This window comes from Manduca sexta, chromosome 20 (genome assembly GCF_014839805.1).
Source record: "Manduca sexta isolate Smith_Timp_Sample1 chromosome 20, JHU_Msex_v1.0, whole genome shotgun sequence".
Classification (NCBI taxonomy): domain Eukaryota; kingdom Metazoa; phylum Arthropoda; class Insecta; order Lepidoptera; family Sphingidae; genus Manduca; species Manduca sexta.
In genome coordinates, this window is record NC_051134.1 from 3,439,597 (window position 1) to 3,455,323 (window position 15,727).

Below are 15,727 nucleotides of genomic sequence, written 5' to 3' on the forward strand. Positions count from 1 at the left end.
AAATTGTCTCGATTTCGTGGAAACCACCGGGGTTGAATAAGATTGATAGTTTATTTACCATTTTGTCCGTTTTTACGGCAAGTTAGAAGGAAAACGATCGAGTCGCACTTAAATCTAGTTAGTATCAACTAGACAAATAATGTTTGTTTATTGTGATACATACTGTAGATGCTATTGAAATAAAACATAGTCCTAGATAATCGTTTTCTTTTTAAATGTAATTTATTACATTTATTCCGTTTTGCAATATGCAAGCACTGTTTTTAGTAATGTAACTGTGTTCCATTTTTCAAACAGATTCCTAGCTTCCACAAAACCTAACAACTTGTCCAACATAAATCACCTTTCATTGCACTATAAAGTCTCTTTTTCAACTCACGATCTCGTCTCAAAACACAATTGAATACCCAAGTCTCCAAATAAACCCACAGCCGCCCCTCTAATATAATAAACTGAATGAAAATTAACTAGACACAATTCCAGTGCTAAGCAACAAGGCAATGAATGAAACTATCTACCCTTGTTCAGATTTAGCGAAATAGGGGGGCAGGTGACGGCGTCGCACATAAATCCTGTTCAGACGGTCGCATCGCCTCCGCAGTGGCACGCGGAACCTCGTCTTATTGTGGTGGCGTTCGTTTTGTTCGCCTCGCGACGAGACGCGTTATTTTGGATTTGCGATCTCTATATCCGATTCGACTTCGCCGTGATTGTATTTCGATATTTGCTTTATTAGGTCTCCGCCTTTCTAAAAGGTTATATTGAGTAAACTATTGGTTGCGCAACCGGTCGTATAAAATACTCTAGACTATAGCAATTCAGTTTGATTGGGTCATCAATTGCTAAATTTATTTCCGTTCTTGCGATGTTTTGAGACGGGTTGATAATGCCGATTAAATTAAAGTAGCTTAAGCTAAGAAATAAAGATTTGCTAGCTTACGCATTCAAGAGCAATTCTTATGATAAAAGGAATAGAAGTGCAATAACTGGGATGCTCTAAAACATAACGCTTTTTCCTAAGAAAATGCACATAGCAAAGAGAAATGATAATCGACGTAGCTGACACTATCTCCAACAAATGTCAAATTTACTATCAACTTTTATAAAATCACTTTGCAAAGAGCAGTTTTAGAACACGAAGCGTTGGGTTCCGATCGCCGCTCTAATGCAAGCTAAATGGCATCGCATTAGCCATTGTGTTTGCATTTCTTGTTTTGTTCTTGCGTTGTAAGCCGTGCAATGCTATTTTAGATTCGTGATCTCTTAATAGAATTCGCTTTCCGATACTGGCTACTGAATAAACTCTAGGATATCTGTGTTTCAAGATAAATCGCTTTGAATAGCTATTTGCAGGTCGATGCTGCTTTTTTTGATGAATAGTTTTGTTCCATTTTTCTTTGTGACTATGCTATTTTGTTCATTCATTTGTATTTAAACTATGGTTTTTGCTGTTCTATCCAGCTGATTATATAACACATGAGCTCACACTATTGTTCCAAATGTATTTAGTGCACTCATAAATCATTGAATTTATATTAAAACCTACGAATTAATATTTCGCGCATAAACTTGAATCCGAAAATTTCTCGAATATATTAATTGCGTCACCTGAGAATGCCATCCAAGACGTTACATGTTTCACAAAAAATCCCTCTGATAGCGCCTATAAAGCGAGTTTAACAGAACTTGGTACTCGCATATTCTATTTAGCATGTAGCTACAGAATTCACGCAAGCCAACGGTAGCAATTAGTTTCGCGATTGCTTACTTAAGGGTGTCAAACTAACAAGCTCCTGGGTTTCTAGACTTCCAATCTAGATTTAACATGCTATTGTTTACTAAACGAATATTCGTTTACGTTTACCTTTCAAGTTAATTTCCATAACATGTTCACTAATCTGTACTTCTATACTAATCTATAAAGCTGAAGAATTTGTTTGTTTTTTTGAACGGGCTAATGTCAAAAACTACTGGTTCAAATTGAACATTGTTTTCATTGTTGGATAGCCCATTTTATTTTTAGAAAGATAATATAGGCTATATAGCATCATGCTATGAGCAATAGGAGCGGAGTAGTAATGGAAAATGTTGCAAAACCTGGGAAAATCTATACCTTTTGAGGGCTTCCGTTACGCGCTGCTGCACAGTAAAAGTTACGCAACAATGAAGTATGACGGAATTGAAAAAATCAAAAAAATATATATTATAATACAAAGTCCCCACTGAATGTATCTGCCTGCCTAAACGCGATAAACTCAAAAACTACCTAACGGATTTCAATGAAATTTGGTATGGACGTAATTGGAGGCCTTGAAAAGGTACTGGACTCAGGTTACTTCGTATCCCGGGACTTTTATCCCGGAAAACTCTTTCACGCGAGCGAAGCCGCAAGCAAACAGGTTTATAAAAGTCATACATCAATATCAAGATGGGTAATACATTAATATGTGTCACTTTTATGTAAAATACACTCTCCTGTTTTTAGTGTGACTATCCATTAGTAAAATATTCAATAAGTAATGGATGAGATTCAGATTTTAAAGGGAATGCAGACGCGCAATGCAATTTTAATACACATTCTCAGAATTACGATGTAGGATTCTAATTAATTTAAAATGAAGCTATAGCGTAGGCTTTTTTTTTAAATCAATTTGTAACTGAATTGTTTCATTTTATATAAAAATATTAACCTATAAATATACTATTTATAATTTATTATTACGTATCATTTATAAAATGAATAAACATAAATTAAAATGTACGTTGCAACATTCAAATGTAATTCCAAAATGTTAATTCCAACTTTAACATAGCAAAGGCATGTGAATGTAAAAGTGTACATAACCTGTTAAATATGAGCTTTACTGCCCACCGACTTCCGACGTACCTAACATACACGTGTTAATTAACTTAATTATAATAATTTAATTGATCAAATTAAATCATTAACATCTCAATTGATACACTTGGTTATTAACTGTTGTTGGAATTAATAATTATATGCGATTATAAATTATGTATAATTGTTTATTGTAAAATTAAGCTTGGATTATAAGTTTAAAAGCTGTAAATAAGATATATTTACTTTCATTTTACAATTGTGATAAGTAAACGAATAATCCATAAGTTATAAATAGTGTTTTAAAATGTAAACTTTAGATTACATACGTGACTTGATTGTTGGCCGGATTTTTTTACTATTACATTTCTTTCGAAAACAAAAGCATACAATTATTATATAACGCCACGAAAGGAATCACATACAAATTCTTTATTTTATAGACTTAAAAAAATGAAAACTTGTCTATAGCTCCGCTGTTAATTTTCTTTTCATTTAAACCTAACTACAGGCCGAAATCTCCGAAAAAAATGTACAGAATAAAAGAAATGTTTTTAATATTATCATCTTATTAATAATTTCATTTTTATACAAGGATTTAAAGGGCATTTGTTACTGGCCAGTATATAAATTTACGCACTTTTTTTGAAGCAAAATATATGAATAAGGAAAATTGAAAGATCAACTTCAAGTTGGAAATTGAAATTCGATATTCAAAACTGTTATGTAAGCTATTTATTGTACACTCTTGTTCAGGAAACCCGCATTGAAATGGTATAGAATGTCGTGTTTGTATTATTAAGCACGAAGCTTGTCTCGTCTGAACGTAAATAGTTTGTGGACAAACAATATCATATCTCAAACACTCATCCCCCTATGCTATATTCTCAATAATTTGCTGATTCGATATTCCAAAGATAGGTTTTAGGTGCTGAAGATGTTAATAAAGGACATTGATTCTGATAGTGTCTTACTTTAATCGTCAATTATAATAATCATGATATTTAAACCCATTTTGGACTATATTATACTCTATAAAAGGTAAACTATTAAATAGCGTCAAGTATTCTAAACACGACTTGACTCAAACAACTTTAGTTGTCTGATGCATTTGAAATAAGCTAAGTCTCAATGCTATTTAAAACTGCCCCTAGTTTTGCTGTAACTGACCAGGACCAGCATTCCGATCGCGATGCGCATCCATAAACATTGAAGTATAAATCAAATTAATACCCAGATACCTGTGGTGCGTTGAACTCTGCGCATACAATGGAAGTAATGGTATAACGTGGGGCCGACAGCCGTCTGCTTCACAAAGCTGGACTGTCACAGCGGCTAACTAGTGTTGCGTAGTGGTAAGAGATGGTGATTTTACAATATATATGTTATTTAAATTATATAAATTTATCGCCAAAAATACGTTAGTTTTGTTTTAATGTCGAACATTTGCTTCAATATAAGAAATCTTTATTTAAATGTTACGTTAAAATGAATGGGAAAATTTTCTAAAGAAAATAAGTTTGGCATAAAGTTCGCCGTTACGTATTTTGTAGAAAGTGCAACAAATAAAATAATAAGTAACATAAACAATTTTAGGCAATGGGCATTGTGAATTGATATTACAGGAAAAGTGTTAATTTTACTTTAAAAATTACACTGAATTTTACTTTATAAAATTACACGCAGTTTAATCGTATCATGCAATAAACAATAATTATTTCACAGTACAAGAAATTATTATCTTGGCTTTATCTTATTACATGTATAATTGCAGTCGGCAATCCTTTTAAATATACAGAAAACTTATAAATAAATACGAAACCTCACTTAAATTACTTAACATTCTACAGAAACGAAAAAATATTAAAGAGCAAAAATGTCATCTTAATCCTTGGAATTAATAACCAAGTCACAAACTCTTACCGTGTGGCCGCCGGAAACCAGTTTCATGACAGAGCCTTAATGGTAACCTCTAGATCGTTCGCATCTGTCTCCTTGATGAGCATAAATTACCGATTAAACGAGTACCTTCAACGCTCATTACACTCATTTTGAACTCAAGTGCTCGGAAGAGCGACGCTTAAGTTTCGCTCTAGCATAAATTTTAAGTCTTGGAACTTAGGTGAAGTTGCAATATATTTTATCACAATTTATATACAAATTCATTTACATTATTGGGAAATCTTTAGCTGGTAAAAATGGATATAATTATTTAAGAAATATGCAAAAAGCGGTTGCTTGAATAATTTTATCTTACGGCATTTTTTGTACCAGCTCCATTTGCATCAAAAGATTTTAAACATAATATTGCATTAAGATATGAAAATTGTGCTATTACTTATCTTAAATTTCCCTAAAGAGACCACGTATAAGAGTAATGGAAAACGAATTGGCGGTAGTACCCTTTTAGACTTAATGTATAAAAGGCTTTGAACAACCCCATCAGCCGCAAAGCCCTATGCTAAAACCATTAACTACAACCAATTATTAACAAGTAGACAATTTACACAAAACTCATTTAGTGACCATTAACCTGTCTAACTATTGGTAAGCAGATTAAAATGCATGCGAAAAGTTTGAAAATTTATGGTACCGGACGCCGGTCTTCAATTAAACTTGTTATAATGAAACCCTGGAAAAACGGAGTAAATTGCCACTGGAAGAGACGCAAATAATTCCAAAGTTTTGCAATTTATACTCATTTTAAAATAAATTCCGATGGAGTAGACGTTTCGGCAGGTCCCATGGAGGGAATTGATTATTTCTCTGGCGTTTCAGTTTCCAAGCGGAGAGATTTATCTTTCCTGCTAAATTACTCCGTTATTGGATTTTTTCTTAGATCCAAACTCCTTTTCAGTTGCATATTGCAAATCTAAATGCGACTCCAAAATTTATTAATTTGTCTTATTCCATTGATACTAAAATATAAATAATTATTCTATATTTTATGTAGGTAGTTCATGTTAAGAACGATACTTCTATCTACCAAATTCTAATAAAACAACAGCTACAAGATCCATTCCAAAGGAAAACAGCACTAAGAATTGTTAGAATTCCATTGTTTTGTTTCTATTACCTAACTTCGGTTATATTGTTTTTCGTAAGCATTCCATCTGTCGTTCGCGGGCTACTCATGAACTCGTTTCTATGCTCTAAACGACTGTACATAATCTAAATATACCATTTAAATTCAAAAGCAGTTAGTTACTTTACCATTTTCGAAGGATCACGAGCTATTTATTGTTGTCTTTAGTTGCGGTTCTTTGACTTGCTTTCTTTCTCGAACACTTTTAAATCAGCATTAGCGATTGACTTCGCAAAGCTTTTCTCAAAGCACAGTGCTAATGAATTTCTTTCGTTGGCTATTTACAAAGCAGTGGCTTTTAGTAAAGAACTTGAAGTTTCGACTAAAAAAATATATAAAGCCGGCATCAAATCGGCCGAAGTGAGTGCGAAGCAAGGTCTTCCCGGCACTTTCTCATGCAAAAGTCGAACGGTTACTTTAATTCTTGGCCAAAGCACTTGTCGGTTTTACTAGCGTGGAGCGATTTAATCCACTTAAAACGCAGAGCACAACTCGTAGCCGACAAAGCTCTCAGCCGCTCTCATTTAAAAATGGAAATAAACTCTCGGCCATCTTTGACTCAACGCGCGACCGCTGGTTGAATTCTAAGTGCGTCTCTAGCGATGTAGCTTCAATTCTTTTTTGATGAATCGATCTGGGGAACTGGATTTAGCGTTCGGAGTTAGGTTGTTGTTTGTAATAAAAACGTCGTTCGCGACGAATTGTAAGGACTTTGGCCATGAACTCTTTAAAGGGCGATTTTAATTTGAGATATGCAGGGTAAAGAAATAGTTTAGTGTTATATTACTGATTTAAGTAAATGGAGACTTGTATACATGAATAACAGTTTAACGAATTTAACCTTTATTCATTAAGTTATTTTAATATTCTTGCTTTTAAATATAGCCTCAGAAACAACTTTAATTGTCAACTCTATATTAAATTTGTAGCTAGTAAAAGAGCATGTATGGAAGTAAGTAGTGAAACATAATTACGTGCTATATTTCCTATCGGCAAAAGAAAACATTCAATTATCTCTCACAGTGGTACAGCTGAGTGGAAAGCAGTTGTACACACTGTGTTTATCCTGGAAACCCGTGGAATTACCCCGCGGTCTATGTCTTTGGTTCCCAAGTCTTAATGAAAGAGTTCGTTTGCGCCGAGATTATTTCTAGTTTGTTTATTTTGTTGCTTACTTTCTGGCTGTTTCGCGGCCTAACTTTCCTTTGTATTAATTTACATCTAGCATCTACTGTTGGGATTTTGTGACGCTGCTTTAATTATATAGAATTTAATTATTTGCGGAGTGGTACTCAGTATCTTGAATAGAGTACTGTTGTTATTTTTCTTAGCGATGTGAAAATTTGTTCGTTGAAAAAGTTAAAATAAGGTAACAAGATTTTGTCTTGTTCAAGTAACATCGTGTTTAAACCCAAATAAATACATTTTTCGTTTTTCTGACTATTTATTAATCGTAGATAAAACTGCGTTCAAACAAAACGTTATTAAAAAATATGAAAATAATAATTTTAATTTAAACCCAATCACAGATCCCACCTAACTCAAGGCTCGAAGAATGGATTTCACAAATAATTATACTAAACACGCAACACTCATTTTGAAATTATTATGTACGAAGGAGTCTAAATTACTGATCTTAATTGCGGTTTCTAGAGTGTTTTTACCCTTTTTGAGTGGCCGGAAATTACGTGGAAGGAAGGGATCACTTCAGACAAACAAGGATCTAGATTAGGGCTGCCACACATCCTGGTGTTATAGGACATTTTTTGAAAACGATATTGTCTCAATAAGACATCGTTGGTTTTTATCCGCAAACTGTTGAAAACCGAGGTGATGTTTTTGAACTTCGTTACGCTATATAATATATATAAATTTATGACAATATTTATACCGAAATAGGTGACCCGACGGACGTTGTCCCGTCTTAACTATGAATTTGCAGCGCGCATTCTGTCAATCGCTGACAGTTATTTCAAACAATTGACAGTTACATAAAATTAATATTTTCGTTAAGTTTTCTTAAATTTTCTAATTTTCCGCGCAATTTTTTGAATTTTTTCTTACATAAGAACCTTCTCCTGACAAAAACAAACACAAAAAAAAAGTGAAATCGGTCCAGCCGTTCGCGCGTGATGACGTGACCAAGGGAAATAGGGATTCATTTATATATATATATATATATAGATGTAGAAATAAATTGTTTTACTGATATTAATTTCGTGTTATTCCCTAAGCATCGACAAGATAATAAAAAACATCAATTTCTTTCACAGGACGGCGACAGGGGCTACTTAGAGGGACTCGCATCTCGTTACGCGGACCTCTTCTCCACCCATTACGGAGACGTTCTAGACCACCTCGAAGAACTACGGAGGCACGAATGGGACGAGATGTCTCCACGAATGAGGGTCCTCGGGGGCCCAGGGACCCCCCAAACGCCCCCCTCAGCCAGCCCCGGCTCCCTCGCCTTGAACAACCTGACCACGTCACATTCTCAACCCATCTACGTGCCCGGTAAATATTCGGTGAGTATTTATGTTAATTCTCTTCGAATACACCCAGATTTTAGTGTTCGGAATACACTTGTCGGGCTTGAGCGGAATCTGTTCGAATATTTTCGTTTTTTGTTAACATTCCTGTAAGGGTTGGACTGAATGGAAGAACATCCTCATAATATTATTGTAATGCTAAGAATCCCTTTTGGCAGAAATATTGTTGCTTAAGAAAACATCGTTTATTACGGATGTGATTTCGTTTATTGCTAAAGTTATATCTAAGTCGAAATCGTATTTTTCTTAGTATGTAAAAATATATTCTGCGCATTTAAAATAGCATCCACTACCCCTAATACGACCTCATAACCTAATTATTTAACCACGAAGGTCGCAACCGCAAATATCAGAGGTGTTGATGCATATAATAATGATAACAAAACCATTGGCTAAAATATTAATCTTTCTACGTCGCGGATACGGAAAGCTAAAATATCAGGCTTTAAGGAAGCAGAAAAGAGAAGACTAAATATATTCGTTATTAGATAAGAATACCACAGACACAGAGCCCTATCGTATTAAAATTATTTAAAATGTAATTGAAATCTAAGAATGAGTTTGATTTCAATTGATCAGATGATACTCTTCTTATTCTTATAGAGACTCTCCAAATCGTGAAGATTGGCAGTCTACTCAGCATATTTTCTTTTGTCCTTATTGATTCTATCGACCAATAAAACGAAACATAACTAAGACTTATTCCAATTCATTATCCAATATCAAAGTTCAAACCTAAGCCTCAGATAGACCGTGGATGAACGGATTGATCAAAGTTAGGCAATGTTCCAAAGGTTATCCGTGATTTAGGCTCACGATGTTTTAACTCGTAAACTTTACGTTTTAGCTTAACTAGGTATAGGACTTAGCGGGTTTACGTTTACGTATTTTACTTGTTCCTCAAGGTCGCGTTGTAAAATGTTCCGCGCATTGTTATGATAATAATTATGCTCCTCTTATTTCTTCTGATTAAGTTTATCTTCCTTCTGAACAAAAAGCTTTAGTTATAAATTCGCAGGTCGTTTTTAGATACTTTTCGTTGGGTACATTGTGTTAAAAATATCTAATTGTTAAAAATACCTTAATACGTTCTCTATAGGAATTTCGAAGGTGTGTGAAGTCTACCAATCCGCACTAGGCCAGCGTGGTGGACTAAGGCCTAATCCCTCTCAGTAGTAGAGGAGGCCCGTGCTCAGCAGTGGGCAAGTATATAATACAGGGCTGATATTATTATTATAAAAATACCTAATTTATATTTATGCTAATTTAATAATAATAAACGAATATAAATAAATAATACCTACTTTAAAATTACATAATTGATATTATTTCTACAAATAATAATTTTGTATAACAATTATTTGTGCTTGTATCACCGATGACACTCTATTATATTTTTTATAAAAGTAAAACAACTGGCAACACGAGGATAGTCCATGTTACGAGCGTTAGTCGAGGAACATAGTTCGGAATAAATTATTGTGAAAGTATAATCTCTGATACTGTGAAATAAAATTGTATTTGGAACATCTCAGTGGCTCTTCTTTAAAGTTTCAACAATTGCCAACCTTTGTTTACTTATTAGAGGGTGATTTTTAATTTAATCATCATCATTATACTCTAGTCAGTGTAGTATAACCGTCTTTCCAATTCAAACCGATCACATATTTGGTAAAGGTTACAAATATTGTGAGTTATGTATCACGTTTCGACTTAATTTCCACCGTTAGCACCTTACCATCGTCTAGAATTGAACATATTTTAAAACAAACAAAAAACAAATTCATAAAATCATAAAACCTATCATTTTTAAAGTCAAAAATTAATTTCTCCTACATTATTCATAAATACCTGTACAGCAATGTAAAAGGGTTGATTTAATATAATGAAGCGCCCGCTGGCCACATTAATACCATGAATAAATGATAGGATCAACCACAATAATCGGACTAGCCGGCGCAAATCGTAGCTCTGCGCTGAATCGCAATGAAATATTAAGATACCGGGACGTTTCATCCCACCGGTTAGATACAGACCGGTAAATATATTGTCCGGTATTTCACAAAATAAAGTAACTTAATCTGCTCTTTTACGTACTCTTCAGGCTGTTCAAGTTATTTTATGTTTTAATCAAATAGCTATTATATAATATAATTATATTTTCACTGTACCGACGATAGCTTAGTTGGGTGTAGAACGAACTGCCGCAACGAATGTCCGCAGGTTCGAATCCCAAGGGCAACCTCTGATTTTTCTAAAATATAATGTGTATTCTTTGTGAATTATCGCTTGCTTTAACAGTGAAGGAAAACATCGTGTGGAAACCTGAATACGTGAGAAATTCTCTATAGGAATTTTGAGGGTACGGAGGTCTACCAATCTGCATTAGACCAGTGTGGTGAACTAAAGCCTAATCCCGCTCAGTAGTATATTATTTTTATTTTCATTTTACTGTTAAATCCCTACTCATGTTATTGCCTCATTTCGGTGCATAATTATCTACACTCTCTAGTTCCTCATTCTATTAGAACCAAAGGTATTAGCCATGATTGTATTATACTAAAATTCTTCTCCTTCTACAGCCATCCAGTTGTCTCACCGATAAAGAAGAGGACGAGATCTACGGCTTCGGATATGGAGTGTTCGGCAAACAAATGCTGCAGAGACAACAGCAGCAAAAACAACTGCTTCTCGCGCAACCAACGCAACCGCTCATGCACAATCAGCAACACAACTATCAGAGGTGAGTACTAAAATACCAATTTCTTTATCAAAAAGACTATGTCCAAGGATTTTTATGTTTTTAACCTTAAATTAATCTGGAATCTATAAAACTTATCGCTTCGACCTATGCTACTGTATCATCAGGTACCAAGCTTTCTCCTTTCTACCTGGTAAAATCTTTACCCCAAACTCTGCATAGTTTAAATCTAACAAATGCTACAGCTAAAGCTGGCGAACTTGAAACTATTCTAACATTTTTCGAACCACACACAATGCGTCATAAACAGAACCTTTCACTAAAACAAACTTGCTAATATCCTAAAACACTATTTCTCACGTGACCAGGGGCCCATAACGTCCCGTATGCATAGTTAACACTACCCCATTGTGAAGAAAAACCACATTCGAACACGAACGTTAATAAGAACGATGCGGGGACTCAGTCATAAATTATTTGGACTTTAACAGGTGTTCTCGTTAGATAAGCTTTTGCGCTGCATGTTTAGTCTGTAATCTAAATTGAAATCAGACATTCGATTGGCGACAGAAGCCTCCGCGTTTAGAATAGTTGCATGTGACCTACGACTAGGAAGTTGGGTGAACTCTTTTGCTCGGTTATCTTGGCAAGTTATTGGAAACAATTCAAAATATGCAAAGGTATTTTTGGATTTCTCATATTTGAATTCTTGTGTAAATGTATTATTTTGTTTTGACGTATATATTTTTTATTTCCTTTTCAAAGTACTTTTGCCACTGTTTACTAATTGCTGTTTGTATACTAAATGATATTAATTTTTGAGGTAAACACTTCCCTTAAGATACATAGGCTATGTTCAGCAGAGGACTGTTGTAAGCTGATGAGATGAGATGAGATATCGTAATATGATATTTTGTAAGTATAATATAGATATGATTAAAAGGTTAATAAAAATAATAAATAAAGAAAATATATATTACATAATTATACAAACAGTAAATATTTTCAGTAATTATCCTGGAATGAATTTTCTGTAACCGTATAAAAATATTGATCGAATAGATGCATAAACAAAAACAAATTAAAAAATAACGTTCGTAATTACAAGATTTTAACAAAAAATAACGAATTATTAATAACAAATAAATATTAAATATAATACATTAATTTATAATAATAAATATACGAAACAGTTCTGCAAAGCAAAATCCCACAGAACAGAAGAACACAAAGTCTGTGTGTCCCGTATGTATGCATTCAAGAGCAGTTCTCATTATTTCTCGGTGGATTTTGATAAAATAAATTTAAATTAACTTTCTGATGGATATGTCCGGACAGCTCGTTTGCGTTTCTAGCAAATGAGAACATCTGCTAGGATTTATATAAACTTGTTTGTATTTGAAGCTTCTGTTATAAATGTTTTTGCTGGGAGATTGGCACGCTTGGTATTGTTCGAGGGATATTTATTTTTACCCTACTCATTACTAAATATGTTACAAAGGAATTAGACAGAATATAGTTTTCCTTTTGGGTACGCCTTAATGAAAAGATGAGAGTAGCTCGCTCTATACTTATTAGTGTGAAGATTGCCTGCTACCTAATGCTTTGGAATACAAAGCTGTTAATGGCATTGAACTGATCCCGTATCCTAAGATGTTAAATGCCACAAGTACCATTAAATACAATAGCTATTATATCAAATAGGAGCCAAATAGAGATTGCTTTAGCTATATTTAGATGCAACACTAAATTCCAATTATAATGTAACAAAAATACTCATAGTTCCGCATCATTAAAAATCACCCGAACATATTCATCATCCCGAAATAACTGTAAAAAACTAGGTCTCTCCACCTCATAAAGAACGACATTAATATTTGCATAAATCAAATCAGTCTTGGTACCATCATTTCAAGTAAAGCGGCCCCATACAGCTGTCACATAAATAGTAGAAGAGCTATAATTCTCAACCGCCCACGCACCTAATCGTGGCGTGTCGCACGCCGCTAATTATATACAGAATGCTAGTTTGCCTAATGAATTACCCGGGAAAAGTAGTCGATCGCAAACACAGATAATTTGGATATATACAGCTAAGCTTATACGCCATTAGCATAGAAGTTAGTTAAAAGAATGTTGTAGGTTATGTTGAAATGGAATGGCGTCACCCTTGTATCTCCTTAGTCTTAGCAGAGATGCGACGTATCTGCTAACGGTATATCCATTGCATGATTAGATGCATGTGATAAAATCTCAAAGCCAGTACAGTGTTGCAATGAAGCAACGTAATTCAAATACAAATTTATTGTAGACCTGGTAATTTTTAAAGACATCTGATAAAAAAAGGCCTAAGCTGATAATTACTTGCAAAAAGACAAAATAAATAGAACATATTTTTATTTTTACTATCAGAAAGGGTAAATCTTGAGATCGAAACAATCTAAGTTGTTGATGAAAGAAAAGTAAAGTAAGTAGTCAATAAACCCAACTCTGCCACTGTAAGGACGGATACCACGTCTTGCACATTAAGTGTTGAAATTACAAGGGATTATAAGGAAGACCGTTAATGTGTTTCCGTAGAAAGTCGACGTGTTTTTACTGGCAACTAGCGGATATAGATGGATGCGGCTTCAAGGAAATAGGCTCGTGATGACTCTTAATCTTTAAACTTAGATAGAAGTATCCTTTACAACTAATTTGATAAAGTTCTTTTTATGTACCAACAATCATAATAAATTGCAATAAGATGAATTTAGTTAAAGTAAAAACTTTAATGCAATAAACATTTAAAAGTTGTATTATTGTAATTGTAGGTAGAATTTAATTTTGCGGATGACAAAATCCTCAGTTCACCCGTGACCACGAACGCTACAAAGACGTCGAAACATCGGGAGAAAATTAAAATATAAAACCGTGATAAAATTCGATTAACGAAAAAATCGTTAAATTTTCAAGTTTATACTATGAAATAATTGACATAGACCATTATGACCCTAATATGACTGTAAACGCTCTCTGGCATTGTAGTTACGCGAACCATTGAGTCTGGATTTCTCAAATTGTCAAAATAGGTGTCGCAACTAGCGGGCTACTTCCTAGCTCGAATAATGTTCGAATAGATATTATGTTTGTAAGATGCAACTTTATCTAATTATAATAGAGACGATTTTCAGCCTTCGCAATCTCGCATTGCATAAACATTCATAGATGCATTAAATATTGAAATAAGAAATAAAATAACAGGAAGTGAATATAAAACGCCACATCATTACAATATTTAACGTAATATTACTTCTAAATGTAGATTTTGACCTTAACACGTTACTATATGTATTTTGAATTTCAAAAGTTTGTATACAACCAATAAACACCTACAGATCTCGGGTTACATGTTTAAAACATAACCCAACAGCGGTCTCTTAACGAACCTACACGGTATGTAAATTCACATACGCGAGGGTATTACTCAAATCGTACCATCGATAGTGACGCGTTTCACGTAAATGTTACGACATCTGTTGTCTTCATCTTCCAGGCCTTTGTTGATGTAGACATAAAGCATAAGACACAGTTCATAAGGTTATAAGACAAAGTCGATTCGTTGTCCGCAATGGTTATTGCTTTATTTAGAATCAACTCATTTGTAGTCATAATAGACGCGAAGATTGCCGAGGCTATTTATTGCTTTTTTTGTCATTACAAACCGTATTTAGTTATGATGAATAAATATTGCTTTAGATGAAACTCGATTGGTCATCAAAAGGTTCCTTTAGATTTGTTACTGCATCGGTGCTAGTAGGTAGGTGCTTAAATTGTGTGAACTGGTATAGAATTTTACGAATTGTAATTCTTGGATATCATGCATAGCATAATTTAAAGACGTTTCCAGCTCACAATATTCCATAACTATTTTCATATAGGACGCTCTTAACGATCCTCTTGTGTTATTCAAAATGAAATCATACCCAAAATGGGCACACGCCTTGAAATTCTAGGCAAATTCTAACCCTTCGCAAATTATCCTTATTAGAATATTTGTTGTTGCCGTACAATGTAATTTGCATAAGAGTCATGTCGTAAATCAAGTCCTTAATTCAATTCGCTACGTACGCACTGTAAAGGTGACATTAAACACAATATACGAAGCCGTTACTCAATTAACACCACTACGGGAATCCGGCTAACAAGGTGCTCGAGATTATATGCGAGAAAATGGCGAGTCGAGATACCGTGTCCGTATGATGCGACGCTTAACTAGTCGAGATTTATTTTAGTGCCGGTAAGCACATACAGTTCGCATACTAGATAACTGATCGTTAATGGTATAAACGTTTTGTAATTTATAAAATTATTGCTGGTAAGAAAGGACAAGGTATTATACCTATGAAATCACCATAAAAGGATTTATTACATGAGAAATATAAATTAATTCACAGTTTGCCTTATGTAGAAATCTTTTTTTTTTATTCTATCGTTCTTGTAGTATATTTTCGTAAACATAGCAATTCTTTTTTTCCATTCACTTTAATATACTATCGTCTCATTATTGACTA

The 15,727-nt window shown here is 33.9% G+C and overlaps 1 protein-coding gene across 1 annotated transcript in view; it reads left to right on the forward strand.

The window, feature by feature from the left end:
* The window catches only part of LOC115445529, a 136,723-nt gene that overhangs the window by 99,330 nt on the left and 21,666 nt on the right, over positions 1-15,727 (forward strand). Inside the window, exons 2-3 of the mRNA XM_030171835.2 lie at positions 8,198-8,449; positions 11,056-11,216. Of these exons, the coding sequence (XP_030027695.1) occupies positions 8,198-8,449; positions 11,056-11,216 (413 nt within the window). The remainder of the gene's footprint in view (positions 1-8,197; positions 8,450-11,055; positions 11,217-15,727) is intronic.